The sequence below is a fragment of the Salvelinus alpinus genome, chromosome 25 (assembly GCF_045679555.1).
Source record: "Salvelinus alpinus chromosome 25, SLU_Salpinus.1, whole genome shotgun sequence".
NCBI classification, from domain to species: domain Eukaryota; kingdom Metazoa; phylum Chordata; class Actinopteri; order Salmoniformes; family Salmonidae; genus Salvelinus; species Salvelinus alpinus.
The window spans coordinates 8,693,219-8,716,447 of record NC_092110.1 but is presented as its reverse complement, the minus strand read 5'-3'; the positions used below and the strand labels follow the sequence as shown (position 1 = coordinate 8,716,447).

At 44.8% G+C, this 23,229-nt stretch overlaps 3 protein-coding genes across 6 annotated transcripts in view; 1 reads left to right on the top strand and 2 right to left on the bottom strand.

Annotated features, from left to right (window-relative positions):
- Nucleotides 1-8,963, top strand: part of fbxo34 (F-box protein 34) — a 50,591-nt gene extending 41,628 nt beyond the window's left edge. For all 3 annotated transcript variants that reach the window (XM_071365470.1, XM_071365471.1, XM_071365472.1), the window contains one exon: nt 4,494-8,963. In XM_071365470.1, the coding sequence (XP_071221571.1) occupies nt 4,494-6,888 (2,395 nt within the window). In that variant the 3' untranslated portion in view covers nt 6,889-8,963. The remainder of the gene's footprint in view (nt 1-4,493) is intronic.
- Nucleotides 8,964-9,218: 255 nt separating this feature from the next.
- Nucleotides 9,219-18,858, bottom strand: atg14 (autophagy related 14). The gene is made up of 9 exons (XM_071365474.1): nt 18,397-18,858; nt 17,422-17,484; nt 17,250-17,292; nt 17,010-17,091; nt 16,266-16,503; nt 15,577-15,806; nt 15,062-15,270; nt 14,783-14,868; nt 9,219-14,713 (listed from the first exon to the last, which is right to left on the bottom strand). The coding sequence occupies exons 1-9, from the start codon at nt 18,654-18,656 to the stop codon at nt 14,413-14,415; spliced, it is 1,512 nt and encodes a 503-aa protein (XP_071221575.1). The 5' UTR covers nt 18,657-18,858; the 3' UTR covers nt 9,219-14,412.
- A 136-nt stretch (nt 18,859-18,994) lies between these two features.
- tbpl2 (TATA box binding protein like 2) lies at nt 18,995-23,106 on the bottom strand. 2 transcript variants are annotated; one of them, XM_071365479.1, is made up of 7 exons: nt 22,899-23,106; nt 22,354-22,619; nt 21,351-21,438; nt 21,123-21,214; nt 20,693-20,860; nt 20,244-20,338; nt 18,995-19,213 (listed from the first exon to the last, which is right to left on the bottom strand). In XM_071365479.1, the coding sequence occupies exons 1-7, from the start codon at nt 22,941-22,943 to the stop codon at nt 19,137-19,139; spliced, it is 831 nt and encodes a 276-aa protein (XP_071221580.1). In that variant the 5' UTR covers nt 22,944-23,106; the 3' UTR covers nt 18,995-19,136. The 2 variants fall into 2 exon arrangements, with proteins under 2 accessions (XP_071221580.1, XP_071221581.1); XM_071365480.1 differs by lacking the exon at nt 18,995-19,213 and adding an exon at nt 19,249-19,770.
- Between the last annotated feature and the right edge of the window lie 123 nt (nt 23,107-23,229).

Genomic DNA, 23,229 nt, shown 5'->3' with positions numbered 1-23,229 from the left:
GGATTACCAGGACGTGTACTCCGAGCATGCGCTGACCAACTGGCAAGTGTCTTCACTGACAACCTGTCCGTGACCGAGTCTGTAATACCAACATGTTTCAAGCAGACCACCATAGTCCCTGTGTCCAAGAACACAAAGGTAACCTGCCTAAATGACTACCGACACGTAGCACTCACGTCTAGCTATGAAGTGCTTTGAAAGGCTTGTCATGGGTCACATCAACACTATTATCCCAAAAACCCTAGACCTACTCCAATTTGCATACCTCCCCGACAGATCCACAAATGATGCACGCAGATCCTCAACACGGGGGCCCCTCAGGGGTGCGTGCTCAGTCCCCCTCCTGTACTCCCTGTTCACTCATGACTGCACAGCCAGGCACGACTCCAACACCATCATTTTAAGTTTGCCGATGACACAACAGTGGTAGGCCTGAACACCGACAACGATGAGATAGCCTATAGAGAGGAGGTCAGAGACCTGACCGTGTGGTGCAAAGACAACAACCTCTCCCTCAACGTGATCAAGACAAAGGAGATGATTGTGGACTACATGAAAAAGAGGACTGAGCACGTCCCCATTCTCATTGACGGGGCTGTAGTGGAGCAGGTTGAGAGCTTCAAGTTCCTTGGCGTCCACATCGCCAACAAACTAACATGGTCCAAGCACCCCAAGACAGTCGTGAAGTGGGCACGGCAAAACCCATTCCCCCTCAGGAGACTGAAAAGATTTGGCATGGGTCCTCAGATCCTCAAAAGGTTCTACAGCTGCACCATCGAGAGCATCCTGACGGGTTGCATCACTGCCTGGTATGGCAACTGCTCGGCCTCCGACCGCTAGACACTACAAAGGGTATTGCGTGCGGTCCAGTACATCACTGTGCCAAGCTTCCTGCCATTCAGGATGTCTATACCAGGCAGTGTCAGGAAGGCCCAAATAATTGTCAGACTCCAGCCAACCTTGTCATAGACTGTTCTCTCTGCTACCGCACCACGGCAAGCGGTACAGGAGCACCAAGTCTAGGTTCAGGAGGCTTCTAAACATCTACCCCCAAGTCAAGACTCCTGAAGATTTAATCAAAGGGGCTACCCCAGGCTATTTGCGTTGCTCCCCCACTTTTACGCAGCTGCTACTCTGTTATTATCTATGCCTAGTCACTAACTCTACCTAAATGTACATATTACCTCGACTAACTGCTGCGACTGCACATTGACTCTACTGGTACCACCTGTATATATCCTCGCTATTGTTATTTTACTGCTGCTCTTTAATTATTTGTTTTATTTCTTACTTGAAGGTATTTTTCTTAACTGCACTGTTAAGCATTTCACTAAGGTCTACACCTGTTGTATTTGGCAAATGTGACAAATATATATATTTATTTATTTGATGTAGGGAATATGATGCCATTTGGGAAGCAGACTGTTTATGCAGTGTGAACAAATGGGATCACTTGGGTTTGAGCCACTCCATCCAAGGCAAGGATCGAGTGCTGCCTCTCCCTGCCTGCCTGATCAATAGGATGAAAGCGATCTCATAGATAAGCACCAAAAGTACCCAGTGCACAATCGACACAAAACCCTACTCCAGTGTAAAGTAAGCTATGTAGTTTAAGGCAAGCTCAGCGCTTTTCCACTGTTAGTGTTTTCGCAAGGACGGTTTTGCCAGAGGAATATACACTGAGTGTACAAAACATTGTGTGCCATGCAGAGGGTGAATGGGCAATTCAAAATATTTCAGTGCCTTTTGAACAGGGTATGGTGGTAGGTGCCAGATGCACCGGTTTGAGTGGCAAGAACTGCAACGCAGCTGGGTTTTTCCAGCTCAACAGTTTCCCGTGTGTATCATGAATGGTCCACCACCCAAAGGACATCCAGCCAACTTGACACAACTGTGGGAAGCATTGGAGTCAACGTGGGCCAGTATCCCTGTGGAAGGCTTTCAACACCTTGTAGAGTCCATGCCCTGACGAATTGAGGCTGTTCTGAGGGCAAAAGGGGGTGCAACTCAATATTAGGAAGGTGTTTCTAATGTTTTGTACACTTGGTGTATGTTGGCTGGTACAGGCAGGGCGAATCTTCCCCTTCTGGCCGTCTGCCTCTCCATGCCAAGTGCAGAAACCTGTTCTTCAGTTTCTCAGTTTCTATTTCAGACATTTGAGTTTATGAATATTGCGAACAGATTACTTACATTTTGGCATAGGAATTTGTAGAATAAGTTGCGGGATAATACAATACCATGTAATATTATTAATCTACAACGTATGTTCTTAACCATTTGTAACATGGGCCTGGGAGACTCACAGGGATATTTATTTATTTATTTTATTTTATTTTATTTCACCTTTATTTAACCAGGTAGGCAAATTGAGAACACGTTCTCATTTACAATTGCGACCTGGCCAAGATAAAGCAAAGCAGTTCGACACATACAACAACACATAGTTACACATGGAGTAAAACAAACATACAGTCAATAATACAGTGAAAAATAAGTCTATATATAATGTGAGCAAGTGAGGTGAGATAAGGGAGGTGAAGGCAAACAAAATATATATATAAAAATATAAAAAGGCCATGGTGGCCAATGGTGGCCATGGTGGCCAATATAGCAAGTAAAAAAATAAAAAACACTGGAATGGTTTGTTTGCAGTGGAAGAAAGTGTAAAGTAGAGAGAAATAATGGGGTGCAAAATAAATAAATAAATACAGTAGGTAAAGAGGTAGTTGTTTGGGCTAAATTATAGATGGGCTATGTACAGGTGCAGTAATCTATGAGCTGCTCTGACAGCTGGTGCTTAAAGCTAGTGAGGGAGATAAGTGTTTCCAGTTTCAGAGATTTTTGTAGTTCGTTCCAGTCATTGGCAGCAGAGAACTGGAAGGAGAGGCGGCCAAAGGAAGAATTGGTTTTGGGGGTGACCAGAGAGATATACCTGCTGGAGCGCGTGCTACAGGTAGGTGCTGCTATGGTGACCAGCGAGCTGAGATAAGGGGGGACTTTACCTAGCAGGGTCTTGTAGATGACCTGGAGCCAGTGGGTTTGGCGACGAGTATGAAACGAGGGCCAGCCAACGAGAGTGTACAGGTCGCAGTGGTGGGTAGTATAAGGGGCTTTGGTGACAAAACGGATGGCACTGTGATAGACTGCATCCAATTTATTGAGTAGGGTTTTGGAGGCTATTTTGTAAATGACATCACCGAAGTCGAGGATTGGTAGGATGGTCAGTTTTACAAGGGTATGTTTGGCAGCATGAGTGAAGGATGCTTTGTTGCGGAATAGGAAGCCAATTCTAGATTTAACTTTGGATTGGAGATGTTTGATGTGAGTCTGGAAGGAGAGTTTACAGTCTAACCAGACACCTAGGTATTTGTAGTTGTCCACATATTCTAAGTCAGAGCCGTCCAGAGTAGTGATGTTGGACAGGCGGGCAGGTGCAGGCAGCGATCGGTTGAAGAGCATGCATTTAGTTTTACTTGTATTTAAGAGCAATTGGAGGCCACGGAAGGAGAGTTGTATGGCATTGAAGCTCGCCTGGAGGGTTGTTAACACCGTGTCAAAAGAAGGGCCAGAAGTATACAGAATAGTGTCGTCTGCGTAGAGATGGATCAGAGAATCACCAGCAGCAAGAGCGACATCATTGATGTATACAGAGAAGAGAGTCGGTCCAAGAATTGAACCCTGTGGCACCCCCATAGAGACTGCCAGAGGCCCGGACAATATATTGGTATCCACAGTTCTCTACCAATTATCACATTTTCAACACAATACCTCTTGTTTTACAATTGTTTGAGTGGGAATTAGCTTAAACTACAAAATGTCCTTTCTGATACCAAATGTGTGTTACCACTATTAGCACAAACGAATGGTGGTCTCATAAGTTTAATGCAATGGCAGTAGGACTAATGAAGTGGAAATGTTTGTAAGGGTACTTGACGTGCATGGGGAATGGTGAACAGTGGTTCAACGTGACTAGAGAGCTCACACTGTCACAATGTTCAATAGGCCTAAATACCCAATGAATAAATGTTTAAGAAAAACGTAATTGTTCAATAAATGTTCAAGAGGAGAAAAAAGGGTGGTTGCGGATGGGTTATTAGCAACTGGGTGCGGGTGAACAGTCCCCTCCCGGGTCCAAAAAGTTTGGGAACCCCTGCTCTGTGTTGCAGTAAGTACCCTATACCCTACATATTGTGCCATTTGGAATGCACCTCTTGTTCTTCTTCTGTAGCTGACCTGAGGCCCAGTAGTCCGAGCATAGAGGGTTCTAGTTCTGGCTGTCGCACTCCCAACAGCGTTTGTTGATAATATATTTGCTGCGTTGGCAAAATATTCAGGACGTGTCAGATAGAAATAGAATAACTAGAGCTGACTTAATTTGCTATTCTGCCTTCTATGAATGTTCTCTAACCTTGCATCCTCCTGAACAGGCCCCTGTTTAGGCTGTCATATCACATGCACCACAATAACGCATGGACTCCTTTCTTCTGTTCCAGGGCTGCAGCCATGCACCTCAAGCCATACCCCAAACTGCAGAAGAAAGAGTTCCACCTAGAGTCCAGTCAGGACAGCCAGAGAGGCCTTCACCATATGAGCCAGCAGGGGGCCCTGTCTCTGAGAACAGAGTGGGGGGTCCGTCCAGCCCTGGTGGGCTCGTCTAGCAGCGGGCTCGGCCCGGGCACGGCCTGGTCCCCCCTTAGTGTCATATCCACCAACACCCTGTGCTGCAGTGACAACAGTAATAGTACCCACGGCAACAGTGATAGTGGGCTGCAGACCTCAAGGCTGAGTGTGTCTGGGGGAAATGTATTCCACAGTAGTACAACCTGGGCTCGGAGGAAAACCTCCTACACCACCACCTCGTCCCTGCTGCTCCTCCCCACCTCTACAGGCTCGGGGGGATCTGAGAACCAGGAGGCCTCCCTTGGCGTCTCCTACCAGGGGGAGGACGGAGATGGACCGCTGGACATCTGGGCTGTCATCAAGCCCGGCAACACCAAGGAGAAAATCGCCATCTTCGCCTCGCCCCAGTGCCGCGGCAGCCTCGTGAATGGTGACTGTGGAGGAGAGCCGGTCAGGGAGGCGCGTGAGGGAGACTTGGTGAGCAGCATCTCAGTGAGGCCGGTGTCTGTGAAGATGAAAAGCTGTTGGGAGGACGAGGGTGGCTCTGTGGCCAAGCGCAGGAGGAGGTCAGGGCATCGGGGCCACCACCAGGACAGAGACCGACAGTCACCCAGAGCCCTAGAGAGACAGAGCCCACTGAGTCTCAACAAGAACAGCCCTGAAGAGGTGACCCTTGGCGAGAGCCCTAGAGTGCCTGAGTGTGGGGTTGTAGGGGTGGGTGGGGAGCAGGTATGTAGGGTAGAGGGCGAGGAGGGGAGTGAGACTGGGACGGGCAAGGCTCTCTCTGTGGTGGAGTTGGTAGCCGCCTTGGAGCAGAGAGCCAGCGACAAGCAAGGGGACTCTAAGCCTGTCTCTCTGCGGAGCTCCACTAGCATTACCTTATCCAGGGGGCTGTCACTGACCCAAGAGCCCCAGCAGCCCAAAGCCCCAGACCAGAGCCCCCAGGGGACCGATGAGGAGGCAGAGTGTGTAAAGGTGTCGGACATGGTGGCCAAGCTGGAGTCAGAGTGCCTGAAGCGCCGGAGTGTTCCAAGGGAAGGGTCCGGAACTGGGGGAGAGCTGTCGCGCAACAACAGCCTGCGGAGGAGGGTGGGCCGGGTGTTACTGGCAGGAGCAGACGCCTGCTCCATCTCAGCCCAGCCACCTCCGTCTCCCACCGGGCCCCAGCACGGACTAGAGGAGACCACGGGGGTGCAGCACCTCCACGCTAGTCCATCTGAGGGCCATCCCTCTGTTAGCACCATCCACACGGACAAACTAGTTCCCAGCAGCTGCCATGAAGCTTCCCGTTCCTCTGACCCAGCTTCTCCGTCTCACAGTGTGGACTCTGGGTGTGGAGCCTCCGTCCACGCTGTCAGAGAGCCAGAGGAGATGTGTGAGTCCCAGGAACGGCAGGAGGGGAGCAGGGTCATTGAGGCTGGGCAGGATCTGTACTTCCAGCTCCAGTCAGAGCGGGCCAGCAGCAGTCTACAGAGTGAGGAGCCCCTCCCAGGCATGCTGTTCTTCTCACACCCTCTGCCCTCACAGCCGGCGCTAGAACAACACACACTCCTACACCCAGACAGTACTCGCACCCAGGACACTGAGTCCAGCCCTCAACTCACCAGAGACTTAGCGGAACCCTCCAAGACTCAGCCCTGCGACCCTCCTATCACCTCCCTCCTCCCTGAAACCATATCGCACAGTGAGAACTGGGCCAAAGAGGAGGAGGATGAGAGGGAGGAGGAGAAGGCGGTGAGTGAGGGAGAGGGGAGTGCTTTTAGCCAGTGCGAGACCGTGCCTTTCCCCCTGCGCCGCCTGGTGTCTCACGAGTTCCTGGAGATGCGCTTTAAGATCCAGCTGCTCCTGGAACCCCAGCAGTACATGGCCTTCCTCCCCCACCACATCATCATCAAGATCTTCTGCCTGCTGCCCACAGAGAACTTGGCAGCGCTTAAGTGCACCTGCCACTACTTCAAGTTCCTCATTGAGAGCTACGGCGTTCGACCCGCAGACTCCCGCTGGGTGTGCGACCCCCGCTACAAAGACGATCCCTGCAAGCAGTGTAAAAAACGGTATGGGCGCGGGGATGTGTCCCTCTGCCGCTGGCACCACAAGCCCTACTGCCAGGCGCTGCCCTACGGCCCCGGGTACTGGATGTGTTGCCATGGTTCCCACAAAGACACGCCCGGCTGCAACGTCGGTCTCCATGACAACCGCTGGGTGCCCGCCTTCCATAGTATCAACATGCCAATCTATAAGAAACCCAGGGCGGTCACTGAGGAGTAGTGGAATAGACAATGGGAGAAAAAGTGACTTGACTTCTGTGTGCTTTATTTTGCCAATGAGGGCTTTGTGTGCGTGTCTGTGTTGTCGTATGCGCATGTGCATTTATTTGTGGGGAGTGTCTGACCGCAACCAGGTTGCTGGTACTGATGAGGAATCACTGGATCTCTTCCTTTACCCCTAACCACTGACCTCTAACCCCTCCTCACGTCCTCTGAGATGGTCAGCACTTTAACCCTGGTCATAATTCTCAATCTTTGACGGATTCTGACAGGGTATTCTATTTACTTCAACGTGTTGGGTTAGAACATCTGATTCTGACCAGAGTGTGTTGAAGAGAGAAGCTTTGTTTCAGATTTTCTCTTCAGTGTTGATGCTTAATGTGTCTCCTTGCCCACAGCCATGTCTCCTTGCTTATGCATTAACCAATACGTTGGGATAGCTATTTTAGTCAAGGTAAGCCTATCAACGTTATGCAGTATACCCCACCCACAAGTGTGATTTACAAAGTGTTAATGTGATGTTATCTAAGTGGATACATACATTGCTGCAGGTCCCCGGTTTATGCAAAATGTGAATCGACCCCATCCATATCCTGTCCCAAATGGCACCCTATTCCCTATGTAGTGCACTACTTTTGACCAGGGCCCATAGGGTGCCGTTTGGGATGTGGAGTTTATATCCCAACTCAACTGTATCAGTCTCCGGGTCAGAGAGGGAAAGGGTTTTGTCTGTATCTGGTTTGATTGGAGTAAGTTTGTTCTGAGCCCGGTTGTGTTTACATTGTACGTAGTGCTACAGAGTCCTGTATCAAAAACAAAGTGAAGATTGGCAAGCAGCACGAGTATCTATGACTTGAATGCATTTATCTTCAGTTTGGTAAAAAAAAAAGTTTATTTTGACCCCGTCATGTATATATTTATGAATTATTATTATTGGGTGTTTTACAATGGGTCCCAGATGTATAACCCATATGCTTATCGGCCGCTCTCGGTGCATTATTCTCAACAATTTTTAATGTGCGTCTGAAATGGCACAGTATTCCCTATATAGTGCACTACTTTTGACCAGAGCAATAGGGCTGGTCAAAAGCAGTGCACTATAAATGGAATAGAGTGCCATTTTGGACAAGTGCTCATCCCTCCTTTTTATGATGCTGATAGTTCTTGAAGGGAAACATTTCTGGAGAAGTTCCCCTGTGTCTTTTCTTTACAATGATGAACTGGACATGATCTAAGGAAAACAATCCGGGTTGATTACAAAGGGGGAGAAAAATGGTCTCTAAAAATAGTTTGCCTCCAGATATTTTTGAAAACAGTTTGTTGTATAATATTCCAGCTGTACTCTGTCTGCAAAGGCATTTTACGTCAATAAAGTGCATTCATTCTGAGGTTAACTGTCATAACCCACCTTTCCTTCTCGTGGTGTCTTTAAACTGAAAGGACGTGTAAAGGTTACAACACAAAATGGAATATTGTTCTTTACTGAATATTCAGGGATAGAGACTAAATGTATATTAAGGGTCTCCAGCCTTAATTGTCACCCATTTCTATTATTTATCACTTCTTGTTGTCATTGACATACGTCAATGTTGTTCACAACTTAAGGTCTATACTGTAGAGCTGGTGGGCTTGCCTTTCATTGGGCCGAGGGGTATTGTTTGGGTCCAGGTGTGTTGGGGAAAGAGCACAGACACGCACAACTGATTTATAAAAGCAAAAATAAATATGTATTCCTTGCTGTGTGAGATGACTTCCTAGGAGTTGATATTAATCATCTCAAACATTTGAGGGAAATTTCCCCCTTTGTCAACTTTATCATTTAATACCAAAATGGCAGTCCTCCGACAAAGGGTCTGGATTGTCCACTTGAAAAGGCAAAGTGAGATGAGTAGGCAATGTATCAATTGGTGCTAATATGAAGACTAGCATGGAATTGTCTGTCATGTCAGTGCCTCCTGAAATGGTGTGTTCACATTTACATGCTCTTTCGTTTCTTTCTTCATTCGGTGACCTTTTTGAATTCACAACAGACAGTAGGGAATGAATAAGACTTGGCAATAAAATGCATGAAAAGATCCTGTGGGTTGCCAGTGGTTTTGATTTGAGCATTGAGGAGCATTGAGGATCATCTTCTATTTCCCAACTTGATACATTTGCTACTAGCTAGAGATCTCTATTTTTAACCCTCAGTCCCAAGACCCCAGCAAAAATCTGCTTTTCATTTGTCTGCATGTTAAGCCCTTGTATTTAGCCTCACAATTAAGTGTTATACAATTTTATTTCAGCACAACCAGGGCGGCTACAAGGAGACCACAAAACAATTTGACAAAGTTACATTCATGAGTTTTATTGACATGTGGAATTATATGAATGCTGTAACTACAGAAGTTGTTCTCTGGGAAATGAATATCCAACTAGTCAGTGACAACTGCTTATTAAGGTATTATAGAGACTACAGTACATTCAAAAGGTACAGTATTGACTTATTCATTTTGCTACGTTACAGCCTTAAGTGCAAAAAAAAAATCCCCCTCATCAATTTACACACAATATCCCATAATGACAAAGCGAACAGGTTTTTAGAAAAAATAAAAGCATACCTTATTTAGTATTCAGACCCTTTGCTATGAGACTCAAAATTGAGCTCTGATGCATCATCCCCCTTTCCTGTTTCCATTGATCATCTTTGAGATCTTTCTACAACTTGATTGGAGTCCACCTGTGGTAAATTCAATTGATTGGACATGCTTTGGAAAGGCACACACCTGTTTTATTTATAAGCTCTGACGGAGCTCCTCTGTGCAGATGGGAGAACCTTCCAGAAGGACAACGATCTCTGCAGCATGCCACCAATCAGGCCTTTATGGTAGAGTGGCCAGACGGAAGCCACATGACAGTCCACTTGGAGTTTGTCAAAAGGCCCCTAAAGGACTCTCAGACCATGAGAAACAAGATACTCTGGTCTGATGAAACCAAGATTGAACTCTTTGGCCTGAAGCATGGTGGCAGCATGCTGTGGGGATGTTTTTCAGCGGCAGGAATGGGGAGACTAGTAAGGATCGACGGAAAGATGAATGGCGCAAAGTACAGAGAGATTCTTGATTTAAAACCTGCTCCAGAGCACTCAGGACCTCAGACTAGGGGCGAATGTTCACCTTCCAACAGGACAACGCAGGAGAGGCTTCGGGACAAGTCTCTGAATCTCCTTGTGTGGCCCAGCCAGAGCCCAGGCTTGAACCCGATCGAACATCTCTGGAGAGACCTGAAAATAGCTGTGCAGCGACACTCCCCATCCAACCTGACAGAGCTTGAGAGGATCTGCGGAGAAGAATGGGAGAAACTCCCTAAATACAGGTGTGCTAAGCTTGTAGCGTCATACCCAAGAAGACTCGAGGCTGTAATCTCTAACAAAGGTGCATCAACAAAGTACTAAATAAAGGAAATCCCACAGTGCATTCGGAAAGTATTCAGACACCTTGACTTATAGTTATGACTCATTCTGTGGTACTCTATGGGCTAGGCTTGAATTTCCCTGCCAATTATATTTGAAAATATGTAGGTATATGATCACACTGGTAAGAGATCATTTGTTGTATTACTTGTGAGGCACAGCTGAGTGAGTATAATAAAAAAAAGTATTACTAGACTAATGGTCTGCATCTGATGGTCAGTCTGAGGGGAGGGAGGGTGGGAGCAGCGGTGAGGCTGCCTCATCCGACTCAACATCCCTCCACTGAGAAAAGGGGACACAGTCTTCCAGCTGATGGCGAAACTCAAGTCTCACTGCATTATTTCTGCCTCATGCACCAATTCATGTTCTTACTCCTATGAGTTAAATATTCCTTAATATTAAAAAGACAAGTTGCAAATAACAAGCTTATCGGAACACGTTGCTATACTCATTCATTGCAGCTGCAGTGCTGGTTGTAACGTGAGTGGAAGTTGGGAGAATGTGCATTTTATGGCTTATAAAAGTGTTGACAGTAATGAATAACAAACTTACTCATCAAAAGTAAGCAGCTCTTTGCTGTATTCCTTGAGTCTCTAGTCATGGTTTTAAAGTTTAGAAATCTCAACTTTTCTGTGAGTTTGAGGTTTCTTTTTACAGTCTATGGCGCGACGAAACTGTGCAGACAGTGATCTGAGCTATGTGATTGGCCAGCAGTAGACCTATAGAGATGGGCCCTCACTGGATCAAAATATTTTATGATGGACAAGGTCCTGCGCGTAGAAAGGACTGCCTGACACAATCTAACGCCAGAAGGGGTCAGGAGATGGTTGAGTACAGTCCGACCACACTGGACAACATAAGGTGCATAGAGGAAACTTTCACACTGTGCAGGACAACAATCCTGTCCCCATGAGTAGGGCAGAACGTATCACATATGACAACGTGAGACTGAGGTTGAAGAGGATAATTCCTCGGCTCCCACGGACAAAGACGGAGTGAATGAAACATTGTAGTTGGTACCTGGTGAGCCAGAGTCTACAACAATGACGTCTCATTCCAAGAAGAATAATGAAGCTGGGAAAGTGGCTGAGAGTAGTGACAATCATAATCCAATAGAAAACTGAGGTTAATAAGGGACCCCGAAGGTGGTGCAACTCTCTGTGGAATACCAAAGGCAGCCAAACATCAATGCTGGCCTTCATTCAAACAGACCGGAATCAACCAACACCCAGGGGCTCAGGGTACCAAGCTCCCCATCAGAGTCTGGAGATAGGTCACCTGCAGAAAAAAAAGTCTGATACAGAGGATGTAATTCTGGGAGAAGTTTGAGAAAAGTCCCCCTAATTAGCCATCCAGACAGAAATCATTGATGAATGGTGGAACATGAATGATTGAAATAATCTATATTTAAGTAGCCTTTATTATCTGGTTCAGAGAAGGACATCTGTGTATGTGAGCATAACCTCTGTCACCAACATGGCTTTTCAAGAGAATGAGCAATCTGCAGATAATGTAATGCCAACTCTTGATACATGTCCCAAACAAACCCCCCCTTCGAGACGGAAACTCAGTTCCCTTAACCCAGGTATTAGAAAACCATGAAACTTTTTCAAACTGTTAATCAGGCTAAAGTGCTCTGGGACACTCGTTCCAAGCCTAGAGGAATATTGGGAGGTCATCTGAATATTCATAGCATTATTTCTAAACGTGAACAGGTAGGACATTTATCGAATTACTCAAATCAATTTTTTTTCTGTTTCTCAGAATTTTATTTTTTAATGCGTTTAATGTCCCTCCCTGGATATTCCATATTCAGAAGGGACGGGGGACAGGGCAGAGGGTGTGGATTGCTTATGCACATGAAAGATAACTTTAAATGCAATTGTATCATATGGAAACATGCCAATGACCTTGAATGTATGGAGCTGAATGTATTCCTCTCCCCTCATGTCTCTCACTATTATTGGATTATATCGACCACCGACATCTGATATCTTGTTTTATGACCATTTAAATGCCATGCTTAAAGAATGTGATCATAAGGCGATTTCAATATAAACTGGGGAAACAAAACTTGCAGGAAAAAACTCAAGAGATCACAGACTATTTCAACCGGACTCAAATAATACAAGGTCCAACCTGAGTAACAGTCATCCCAGACTCAAATTGATCTGGTGTTTACTAACAGACCTGATCAAATAATTAAGTCCACTAACTGACTAACTGGTTGGTATATCTGACCACAATGTTACATTGGTGGTTAGAAAGCTCACTAAAAAGAGATTTAGGAAACATATTAATGTGCAAAAGTACGATTAAAAAAAAACTGAAAAGTGAGCAGAGTAAACTAAGATGCAGCTATAAGTAAAATTGACTGTTCTGATCTGTTAAGCAATGAAGACCCAGAGTCTGGATACAGAACATTTCTGTAAGCTATTGACAAAGTGGATACCTCTTTTACTAGGAAATTTAAACGTTAGCCAAGACAGAAAACCTCTCTACCATGGCTCAACGAGGACCTCTGGAGGCAAATGAGAGAACGGGATCTTTCCTTGAAAAAAAGCACTGAAGAGAAATAAAGTGGTAAGGAATATTTTTAAAAAGCAAACGCATAATTCTTTCTTAGAGTGATCAATGAAGCAAAACGAAATGGCAAAGTGGTTTGGGAAAATCTCAACAAACCAACAGGGAGAGAAAAAACATCCTGAATTAAAGGTTAATGGGATTCTAATTCAAGACTCCGATTTCATATCCACCACCTTAAACAATTTTTTTGCTGATTGTCAAAGAACTGGCTCAAATACTTTCAACCAAGTCCACAGTTCTCACTCCCATCGATAATAATAAACCAATATTCAGAATTCCTGAAATCTCAGTGTCAGCTGTGTATTACTAGCTTCTTCAACAGCTCTAGAACAAAATATTTGGTCTAGACACTGTATTCCTGAAGAGACACAAATATTCTCTGATTGCCCCTATTGTACATCTAGTTAGTCTGTCCATCAAATATGGGTTCTTCACCAATGCTTGGAAGTCTGCTGCAGTGATACCTGTTTTAAAATCTGGTGGCCCAACACTAGTGGAAAATGTCCGACCTATAAGCATTCTTCCAGTGCTATCAAAAGTATTCTTAAAATAAAGTGGTGATCCTAACTGACATAAGACAGGGAATTTTTACTCGGATTAAATGTCAGGAATTGTGAAAAACTGAGTTTAAATGTATTTTGCTAAGGTGTATGTAAACTTCCGACCTCAACTGTATTGTGTCCTATCATTTAAGCCACCCGTGTCACTGTTCGAATCACCTGTAGTATAAAGACCCACAGAACACACCAATGAGGTTTTAGGCACACTTCAAAACACAATCCTGACACAAACCATTTTGATGTAATGCAGTATGAAGGAAGGTTCTGTCCCAAATGGTACCCTATTCCCTATGTAGTGCACTACTTTTGACCAAGGCCCATAGGGCCCTGGTCAAAAGTTGTGCACTTTATAAGGCATAGGGTACCATTTGGGATGTAGTAAAGAAACATTAAGAACCGACCATATGGATGGGTACACGGGAAAGCAACAGAAGCGCCAGTCTCCCTTTGAAAAATCTTCTCACAACTACTGGGATGGAGCGTGCGGATGGCCGAGAGTTGTGAGAGAGAATACTCTTTGAATAACACCCTCCCCAAGCGACAGTCTTTCGCACTATAACCATTTTTACCAGAAGAATCACTGCTGTCAATGACAACATTCTCCTTCTTAAGAAAGTGAGCGATACATTTCCCTTCCTCCAACAGGGATTCAGTCATGCAATTTAGTAAAAACAAATATCCCTTCTTGGTGGAAGTGGAGTAGGACTGCAGGCTGACTACAGGCATAGGCCAGAACAGAACAGTCTCTGTGTGGTGGTAGTGCTGCATAGCTCCAGCTAGTCCTGGGGTGTATTCATTAGACACCAAACGGACTGAAACACTACCTGAACTTGTTCAATAACAAAAAACACTTGTTTTCCTTCTACGTTGCAAAATGTTTTTCTAGTGTGCCCTAATATGACCCTGGCCAGTGAGCCTCCAGCCTCCCTCAGCGCTGGCCGGTGTAGCCCCGAAACCAGGAGGTGACGGATGCTGCTGCTGAGGAGATCATGCCTCCGGCTTGGCCCACGGGCTGAGACACCTGCATGGCTGTGCTCTGGGACAGGTCCATGGGTTGGGAGGGGATGTCACAGAAGCGCGGGCTGGGGACCGTTTCCCAGTCTGTCCCCAGGTCTGTCTCCTCATCCGTCACCATCTCATCCCCGCTTTCCTCCGCCGGGCCGGCCGCCTCCGGCTCAACAAACTCCATGGAGTCCTCCAGGTCAGCAGTCACCTCATACGGACCCGTCCTGCACAGAGAGGACAGAGTCAGGCGGTGTCCCAAATAGCAATCTACTTATGACAAGGGATCTTCTTACCTGCCCAGGTTCTTGTTGTCGGGAGAGACCAGGAACATGATGTTCCTCAGGGTGTGTTGAGGGTGCAGCAGCTCACTCTCAACATGCTGCACAGGAACACAACTGGTTAGTGGCGTGCATATCCAGTGTGGGCTGATACATACAAGCTAGATCAATCATGTAACAAAGTGATTAACAGTAACACGGACTAGAACCCAGAAGAGAAAGCAGCAGCACAGTGGCAAGGAAAATATACTCCCAGAAGGAAGAAACTTCTAGACGAACCATGCTCTGTAGTACCTGTGAGAAGCAGAGGTGAAGGATGTTGGTGTTGAGCTTGGTGACAGCCCGGGTGAACCTGTACCTGCTCAGGCTGTCACCACAGAACTCACTGTTACACAACTTCTTGGGCAGATTGACATCCAGGATGTGAGAGAGGATGTTGATGAGCTGGGTAGCAAAACAGAGGGCAGCACTGATGGTGTGGGCTGGGTTGATGTGGTCCAGCTCTGGAAATGGAAGCTCTTCATGAGAACAAGTCGCCTTGGCACAGTACAAGTCAACATTGCAGATTGGTCACCTCTAAGGACTAGATGTTCTCTCAATCGGCTAGTCGTTTGTCCTTGTCACATCTCAAAAGACAGATCATTTGATTATGATGCCTTATTTTGGTAAGAGTGTGAAGCTAGAAAAGTATACTAAAACATATAGTAAAATGTATGCACACACTGTACTGTCAGTCACTTTGGATAAAAGCGTCTACTAAATGGCATATATAATTATTACATACAACATATTTTGCTATAATGTCCTACCGGGCCCCTCGTTGGTGCTCTTCTCCTCCACCCAGCTGTAATAGGGGGAGCAGTCCCCGTTGCTGGGCAGCGTGACCCTGGGTCCAGTGATGCTAATGGAGGTCTCTCCATTCTGGTCATCCCAGATCCAGCGCCCTGACAGGTAGGTGGTGCGGCGGGCCTCAGCCAACTCACTCACCGTGCTGGAGGTCAGGGCCAAGTCACACTCCGACAACACGTCTGCTGGGTCCCTGAGGGAAAGGAGCAGAGAGGGAGAGACTGTCATTACAGGAAGAGCATCTCTATAACTAAGTCAAACAGCAGATGAGAGGTCCCTCAGCATGCACTTTCAAATTTGAATCAAGAATCAGCTGACCGAGACTGACCCAAATCCTAAAACAACAACCAATGTCTCAAATGGACAGAGAGCCTTGGTATCGTTGCTGTCCTTGAAGACTAAGGCCCAGCTTCATAATGCTGGCCAGTCATGGATGGAGTAATATTTAATACTTGGCTCTGGCCAATGCTGTATGACAGTGGTTCTCAAAGCTCTCCTCAAGGACCCCCTGCTGTTCCATATATTTGATCTAGTCGAGAGCTAGCACACGTGATTCAACTTGTTAACGTATCACCAAGCCCTTGTTTAGGTGAATCGGGTGAGTTAGTGTAAAATACACTTCAAATAATCTTGAAACCATGGCAATGCTTACCTGCTACCCTGTTTCTCCTCCTGTGTGGGGAAGATGTGAGCGGTGAGCTCCAGGATGTGTCCTCTGCGGACCTCAGCCAGGTGCTCCAGACGACCCTGCAGCTCCTTGCCCCTCTTCTCCAGCAGCTCTCCCAGCCGCCGGTTGTGTCTCTCGATCTTGTCCCTCTTCTCCTGATGGCGGCTGGCCCGCCGCTGCAGCCTCTGGCTCTCCTCTTGGGAGCGAAGCAGCAGGTCCTTACCTGGGAGAAGAGGGAGAGATAATAAGTTGATTGATTAATATGGGTCAGGTGGCAGCCTATTCCTTGTACAGTGCACTACTTTTGACCAGGGCCCATAGGGCCTGCACTAAATAGGGAATGGGGTTCTATTTGGGATGCAAGCCAATGTCTTGCACCATTTCAGGTTTGCCTGTTGTCTTAGACAGGCTACATAAAGACATGGGTATGAGGAAGAGAATAAATCAAGATGATTATTTTAATAATGTACAATATAATAGAACAGTCAAATAGTGCATTGTCATTTACACTCACCTACATATGTATTTGGACAGTGAAGCTAACATTTTAAATTTGAGATCAAATGTTTCATATGAGGCGACAGTACAGAATGTCACCTTTTATTGGAGGGTATTTTCATACATATCTGTTTTATGGTTTAGAAATGGTGAGTGTAGAAATACACATGGAGGTGAGTATCACTGATTTGAATGTCTGATTTGAGTGGCTGTCAAGGCCACGTAACTCACCACTTTTCACCTCTTCATTCCCACAACCAATAGCCTCCTTCAGCTGCTCTATTTTCATCTTGCATGACATGATCTTCCATTTCTGAATGAATGAAACAATACAAATGCTAAGGGTAGATGAGAGTTGAAGAGAACAAGCAGGCTATTGACGCATTTGAAAAACATACCTCACGTAGGGCAGCGTAAATTTATGAGAATTTATATAAATATGGGAGGTCCTCTACTCATAATTCAACTTACCAGCTGATCTGCCTGGACTTTCTTGTCCATGGCTGTAATGACCCTGGAAGAAAGAGTAGTGTGTAATATCAATATGGTTCATATAAACCATGAGAAGGTAGGAATACAAATGCTTGAAAACTGCAAAGTATTATTTAGCATATTCAAGATAACTGCAAATATTATACTGTACATCTGTTGGAAACGTTCTTTCTCCTCCTTCAGCATTTTAAGTCTTTCCAATTTTTCAGTGTATCTGGGAAAAAATTGTTACCATTATAAAACCTAGTGTTACTTTTGATGACATCACAGCAGAATTAGTAAATGCCGCTTTCTAAACAACAGAACTCGGGGGAAAATGTGCTCTGACTGAGAAAAATCGATTTGAACGGTCATCCAACTCGGAATTCCAACTCGGGCCTCATTCTAGAGCTCCGACTTTCCGACCTGAAGATCACTGACGTCATGATTTGACCTGGTATTTCTCCGAGTTCCCAGTTGTTTTGAATGCGGCAAAAGTGCCCATTGCCCACTCCAAGCAGGTGTGGGCAAGAGCGTGGCCTAGCTTTTTATTTAACTAGGAAAGCCAGTTAAGAACATTAAGAACAAATTCTTATTTACAATGCTCCCTCCCTACTTCACACAAACAAGTTGAGATGTATTGTACTTAATCAAATGACTACATTGTATTTTTTTTAATGAAAAATACAAAAAGTATGTCAGTCACAGTGTAAGTATTAAACAAAGAGTCATGACGTAACTATGACAATTATTTTCCGTTTCAAGACACTAGAAAGTTAGTTACTGTATACACTGTGTTGAGTACGAGAACGTTGGTGCTCAAATGACATGATTCAAAATAACATATAGCTAAGTGTTGTGCAATCTAGGCCAATAATGTTCCGAAAACAGCCTTACAGGCTATAACTTGTGTGTAACATAAGTTACACCAACTATGGTTTAGCAAAACGTCAGCTAGCTAGCTTGTTTACACGTGGTGACGTTTTGCTAAAGGTGTTGGTTGTAGCTAAACAACATAGCTAGCCAGCCAGTTTGTTTGGTTGTTGGTAGCTATTAAATGCAATGTTAGCTGATGATGCATAGCCAACATTTCATAAAGCCTTTATTTAGAGCTGTGTTATGAAGTTAGCTGAATATAAACACGCACCGTTCAGGGTTTCTACCGTCGAAGTATATGAAATCGCCTGCATGGATGCATCGGGCGCACGTCAGCCTGCGCCTGGCGGTGTTGCAGAGGGGACATCGCTCCACGGCGACATACAAACCCTCCGCATCGTCCACAGACTCCACCATTTGAGACCCAGGGGAACCCGTGCTGGTTGTGGAGTGTAGGAGGTGCGAGCGAAGCTGTGGCCGAGCCCCGGGCAGCGCTCCCAAAGTCCCTTCGCTTCGCAGCGAGGATGCCATGATGATGGAACTGCCGTTCAAGCGCCAGCTAACCTAGCTAAATTATAGCTATTCTGGCATCGAGTTTGCCCTACTTATTTTAAATGTTACGGATATATTTACCACCTCAATGCCGTCCTTATTTTCGGAAATGTAGCTATGTTCAGTCATGGGATATATTGCTGCTGTTAGCTAGCCCGCAGCAAACTGTGTCACTGTGTTTTGCATGAGATGGTTTGTTTACGTACGTATGGTCACGTGGGCATATGGCTATACCATTTGCTATTGATTTACAACAGAACACTTCGCTTTTATTAGAAGGGTCCTGTATTCCATATTAATTCATTACATGTTACAAGTTGCCCATCTACACACTTTATTTAACACTCCAGAAGTGCAACACAAAAAATTAAACAATTTAGGATGCATTTATTTTACACAAATGAAGATTAAGTGCGTCAAATGCTTTCGTCTTCTTCACACAAAATCAGCGAATGCACTTCATTGCTTTCTGAATCCCTTTAGAATGGGGTATATGTTCTCAAAAGCTTCATAGATTTCTCGACGTTCTTTAGCTCCTGAAAGAAAAATGGAGAATACATCTGGCTACATTTTGTTAGTTGAACATTAATCAACATTTATTTTTAAATATGAAAATCAAGCATGGTCACGATAGTACAGTATTAGACACATTCAGGTAGGTCCCTCCTTGTTAAGCGTAACAATCAATGCCCAGTACAGTAGGTGGCAGGCAATGTAGAAGAGCAACCCGGTGAGAAAGTGGCAGAAGCGGATGTTATGTTTGAATTAGATGTCATATGGAGTGGAGATTAGAAGGATTGGATTACAGTGGCGAATGCAAAAGGAAACGAGAAGTAAAGTGGAATCTAGTAAATCCAAACCTAGTTAGTCTTTGGTCAGAGTAAGGGTTTTGCATTGATGGAGATCCGATTGAAGTCTACAAAGTGTGGATGAGGTGGCATTGATGAGAGTAATGAAGTGGGTTAATTTTTTTGTGCATCTATGGAACAGAAGGCGTGTGCTCTGTGCCTCATTAAAGATATCGGATTGGAATGTGTCGAGTGTGGATCTTCGAAGCAGGGCGCCTAGCAAGGCTGTCATCTCTGGGGTGGCACTAGAAGTAAAAGCAAAGGATATACAGTATGTGAAGAATTGGATCAAGTGGTTGGTGCACACAGACTGATCCGCATGGTGGATGGAGTGAGAAAGCCTACGCCAGCCATTCTGTTTTTTAGATTATTTTTTTAATGAAGAATTTCCCTTCTCACGTGTATTTAGGTTTTATGAGAACCTGAGAGAGCCTTGGTGCCAAAACCCATGCAGTGTTATTTATATGTCAGGACCCCAGTCAAATGAATGTTTTGTTTCAATACCCAGTACAGTAGTTGGCATGTAAAATACATCTAATAAATAGGCCCTGGGTCACATTCAGTAGCCAAACATTGCAGATAGAAATGCCACGAATAGAGCCGACATGATTCCATATGCTATAAGCCAGAGAGGCATTTGTTTTACGTAGCATATTTCTATCGGGAATGTTCTACAACAATGTCCTGCTGAACCCGCCCCAGTTGTCAACATACGTACCTGTCAGAACCACTTTTCCAGACACAAAGATCAGTAACACAATACGTGGTTTCACCATGCGATAGATCAAACCAGGAAACAGTTCTGGCACATAACTAGAGGGCCAAAAGGCATCACAGTTAGTTACAGGAGAATAGGTTGCTCAGGTCTGGAGTATATTTGAATATTCTGTGAAAACAGATGATAAAATACACTATAGTATTCAAGCAACAAAATGGAAGAGTCACTGACTAAAGGATGTCTGCTAATTGTCTATAGAACAAATTTCTTAAATTTTACACTCCCCCACATGGATTTAAAAAGGAATGGACTACTGGTGTGGAATATGATAGTGGAAATTTATCTGCCATACATGCACCAATGAATTGATTTTAAACGCACAAGAGGGCGTGAACAAGTGCACACTTCTGGAGAAGGTTAGAAAGTCCTAACACAGCCAGTAAATGTACCTGCTGAACTGCTGATGATCCAGCAACAGACCCTCCAGCCGGATGGGGAAGCAGACATCACAGGTCCCCACCATGTTATGTATCTTGAAGTCTAGGAATTTGGCAGGAAAACCCAGCTTCTGCATCACTCGAGCATACTTGCGGGCAGCTAAGCGACACTGCTCCTCACTGTCAGAATAGAAAGCAAAAACGGCATAGTGGCATTGCTCAAGCAATGAGCGGTACATACCTAATGTTTAAATGTAGTAAAACAAGGACAGGTCCCTGGAAATGAGTGCGATACTGGTGTTCAGTTGGGCACACTAACAAAACATCTAGCAACATAAACAAAGTGGGTTTTTATTGGAAAGTTCAGGTAATATCTCAATTTAATTCCGTTTCTAAACAGTTTCTTTCTACTGAACACAACCATACTGTCCTGACGTCTCACCTCTTGGCTCCTGTGCAGACTATCTTTCCAGTGCTGAAGATGAGCGCTGTGGTCCTAGGCTCCAGTAGTCGCATAATGACTGCATCAAAACGCTGAAACATGAGTACAATGCCCACATCTTGATAATGGAAAACTATAGATCTGATCGTGACCAACTACAATTCATTCAGGAAAAAGTTACACCATACTGTATATAAAACTAAGCATAGACTGGATATACTTGAATACCTTGGGGTTGTACTCCGCATTTCTGGCTTGTAGAACAATGGACTTCAGGTCCAGTGGGCAGGCCAGATTCACTGTGGATACAATATTCCTGGGCATAAACAATAAAAGGGCTCACATGCAAGCACTGATCAATACAAGCAAGACATGTAGGGGCCAATCTGACATTGTACACCATTCCCCATTTAGTGCACCACTTTTGGCCAGAGCCAACAAAATTCCCTCTCTGTATAGTACACTACTTAATTTCCCAGGGTCATATTCATTAGTGCAAACCCTAGTATTAGCAAAACAATTCACAACAGAAACCATTTAGATAGTCAAGGGCTACTCCAAAAGCTCAGTTCCATTACACAAGAGTCATTGGACGAAGCGTCTTATGTAGGGGGAGTTCTGTTAAGAGCTGCGACACTCGGTTTGAACGTTAAAACACACCTCTTGCAGGTACAGTTTTGGAAGCATAAGGACCTTATCTTCCATGTCAGCGAGAAATAATAAAGGTTAAATTGAGACACCTTTATAGGGTTAGGGATACCACACAGCCATATTTACATGTTACAGCGCTTGTTTACAGAAAACATACTGAAGACAGAGTGGACTACCTGTGCTAATTATCTATCTGCATCTCCAAACATCTGCATGTAAAAGGAAGACAGATGCCACAAATGTGTTGTCACTGAAAAATACTTTCAGCTGCCACTGTTAAAACAGTGTATATTTTGCATTTGTGAAATTATTTTCTCATCTGATATGAAAGTAGAGGGATTTATGTTTCAAGAATGGTACCGCAATTGAGAATCGAGTCACCTTCAGGATTGAGCGTGGCTGTTTTTGCTTCCATAGCCAATTCACCCTTTAAAAACAGAACATGTAAGGTCATTGGGCTAAGAAGTAACGTTACGCTCCTTTATTACAATATTGGGCTAAGTTTGGAGTAAAACGTTGCAAAACATTTTGCTAAGATGTGCATTATGAATACAACCCAGGTGATTGTAACATTACGCACTGTAACATGGGGATGATTCCAGAACTCTCAGCCACTGGGGTCACGGGTGTCATGGGACAGAAGGTAGAGGCTCCCAGCATGGCCACCTTTTTAGGGTCAGTCTCAGCAGACTCCTCTTGCCTATAGGCATCGAAGAAGCCACTGTCTTGTGTCATGTTAGCGTTAGAAGCAGCATTTCCACTGGTCTCTTCCGTCAGGACGCTGAGATCCAGATCTTTCCCGACATCCTTCTCCGGTTGGCTCAAGGAGGAGAGGTAGGATGGGCTCTTCATTCCCAGACACAAGAAAAATGCAATGGAGAGTGGAATTACATGGATTTTTTAAATTTATTATAGGCTTATTGAAAATTAAACACCTGGTTGAAGTAATTTCAAATGTTGAGGTTCATTTTGCTGAGTAATAAACTGTTTCTCCCACCTCAAACACTACATTGACTGCTTTCATAATCCCCTTGACACTGGCAATCAGGACCACTGTGCATATAGGGTACTTACTGATACATTTGCAATTTGGGCATCAAAATACTTTGCATGTAGGGTACTTACTGGTACATTTGCAATTGGGTCATCCAATGCTGAATCTTCATCCATGATTGATTGTATAGAAACAAACAGGATTCACTTTTAAACACCACTGGGAGCCTTGGTGGTGTTCATTGATTGACAGACAGCTAAATTAAGTACAGGTGTGAATACTCTGTAGCAAACGCCCATGCCCTGCAGGAGTACAATATGGTGTAATTGCAGACCGCATTTTGTGGCGTTTCTTGATGTGGGCATTCCTTGATATCAGGAAACGCCAATTGGTGTCTGCCATTGGTTAGTCCATTGATACCTGCCATTGGTCAGTTTTGGTGTTATGAGACTGCTGGTTTCT

Coding starts and splice junctions, on each gene's coding strand:
- tbpl2 (XM_071365479.1), bottom strand. CDS start 22,943: ATGGATGAAGATTCAGCATTGGATGACCCAATTGCAAATGTACCA. Junction 21,215..21,350: donor ATGCGGAGTACAACCCCAAG/GTATTCAAGTAT, acceptor CTCATGTTTCAG/CGTTTTGATGCAGTCATTAT. Junction 20,339..20,692: donor GATCATCAGCAGTTCAGCAG/GTACATTTACTG, acceptor TTGGCCCTCTAG/TTATGTGCCAGAACTGTTTC.
- atg14 (XM_071365474.1), bottom strand. CDS start 18,656: ATGGCATCCTCGCTGCGAAGCGAAGGGACTTTGGGAGCGCTGCCCGGG. Junction 17,485..18,396: donor GACGGTAGAAACCCTGAACG/GTGCGTGTTTAT, acceptor ATTTTTTCCCAG/ATACACTGAAAAATTGGAAA. Junction 15,807..16,265: donor GAGGAGAAACAGGGTAGCAG/GTAAGCATTGCC, acceptor CCTTTCCCTCAG/GGACCCAGCAGACGTGTTGT.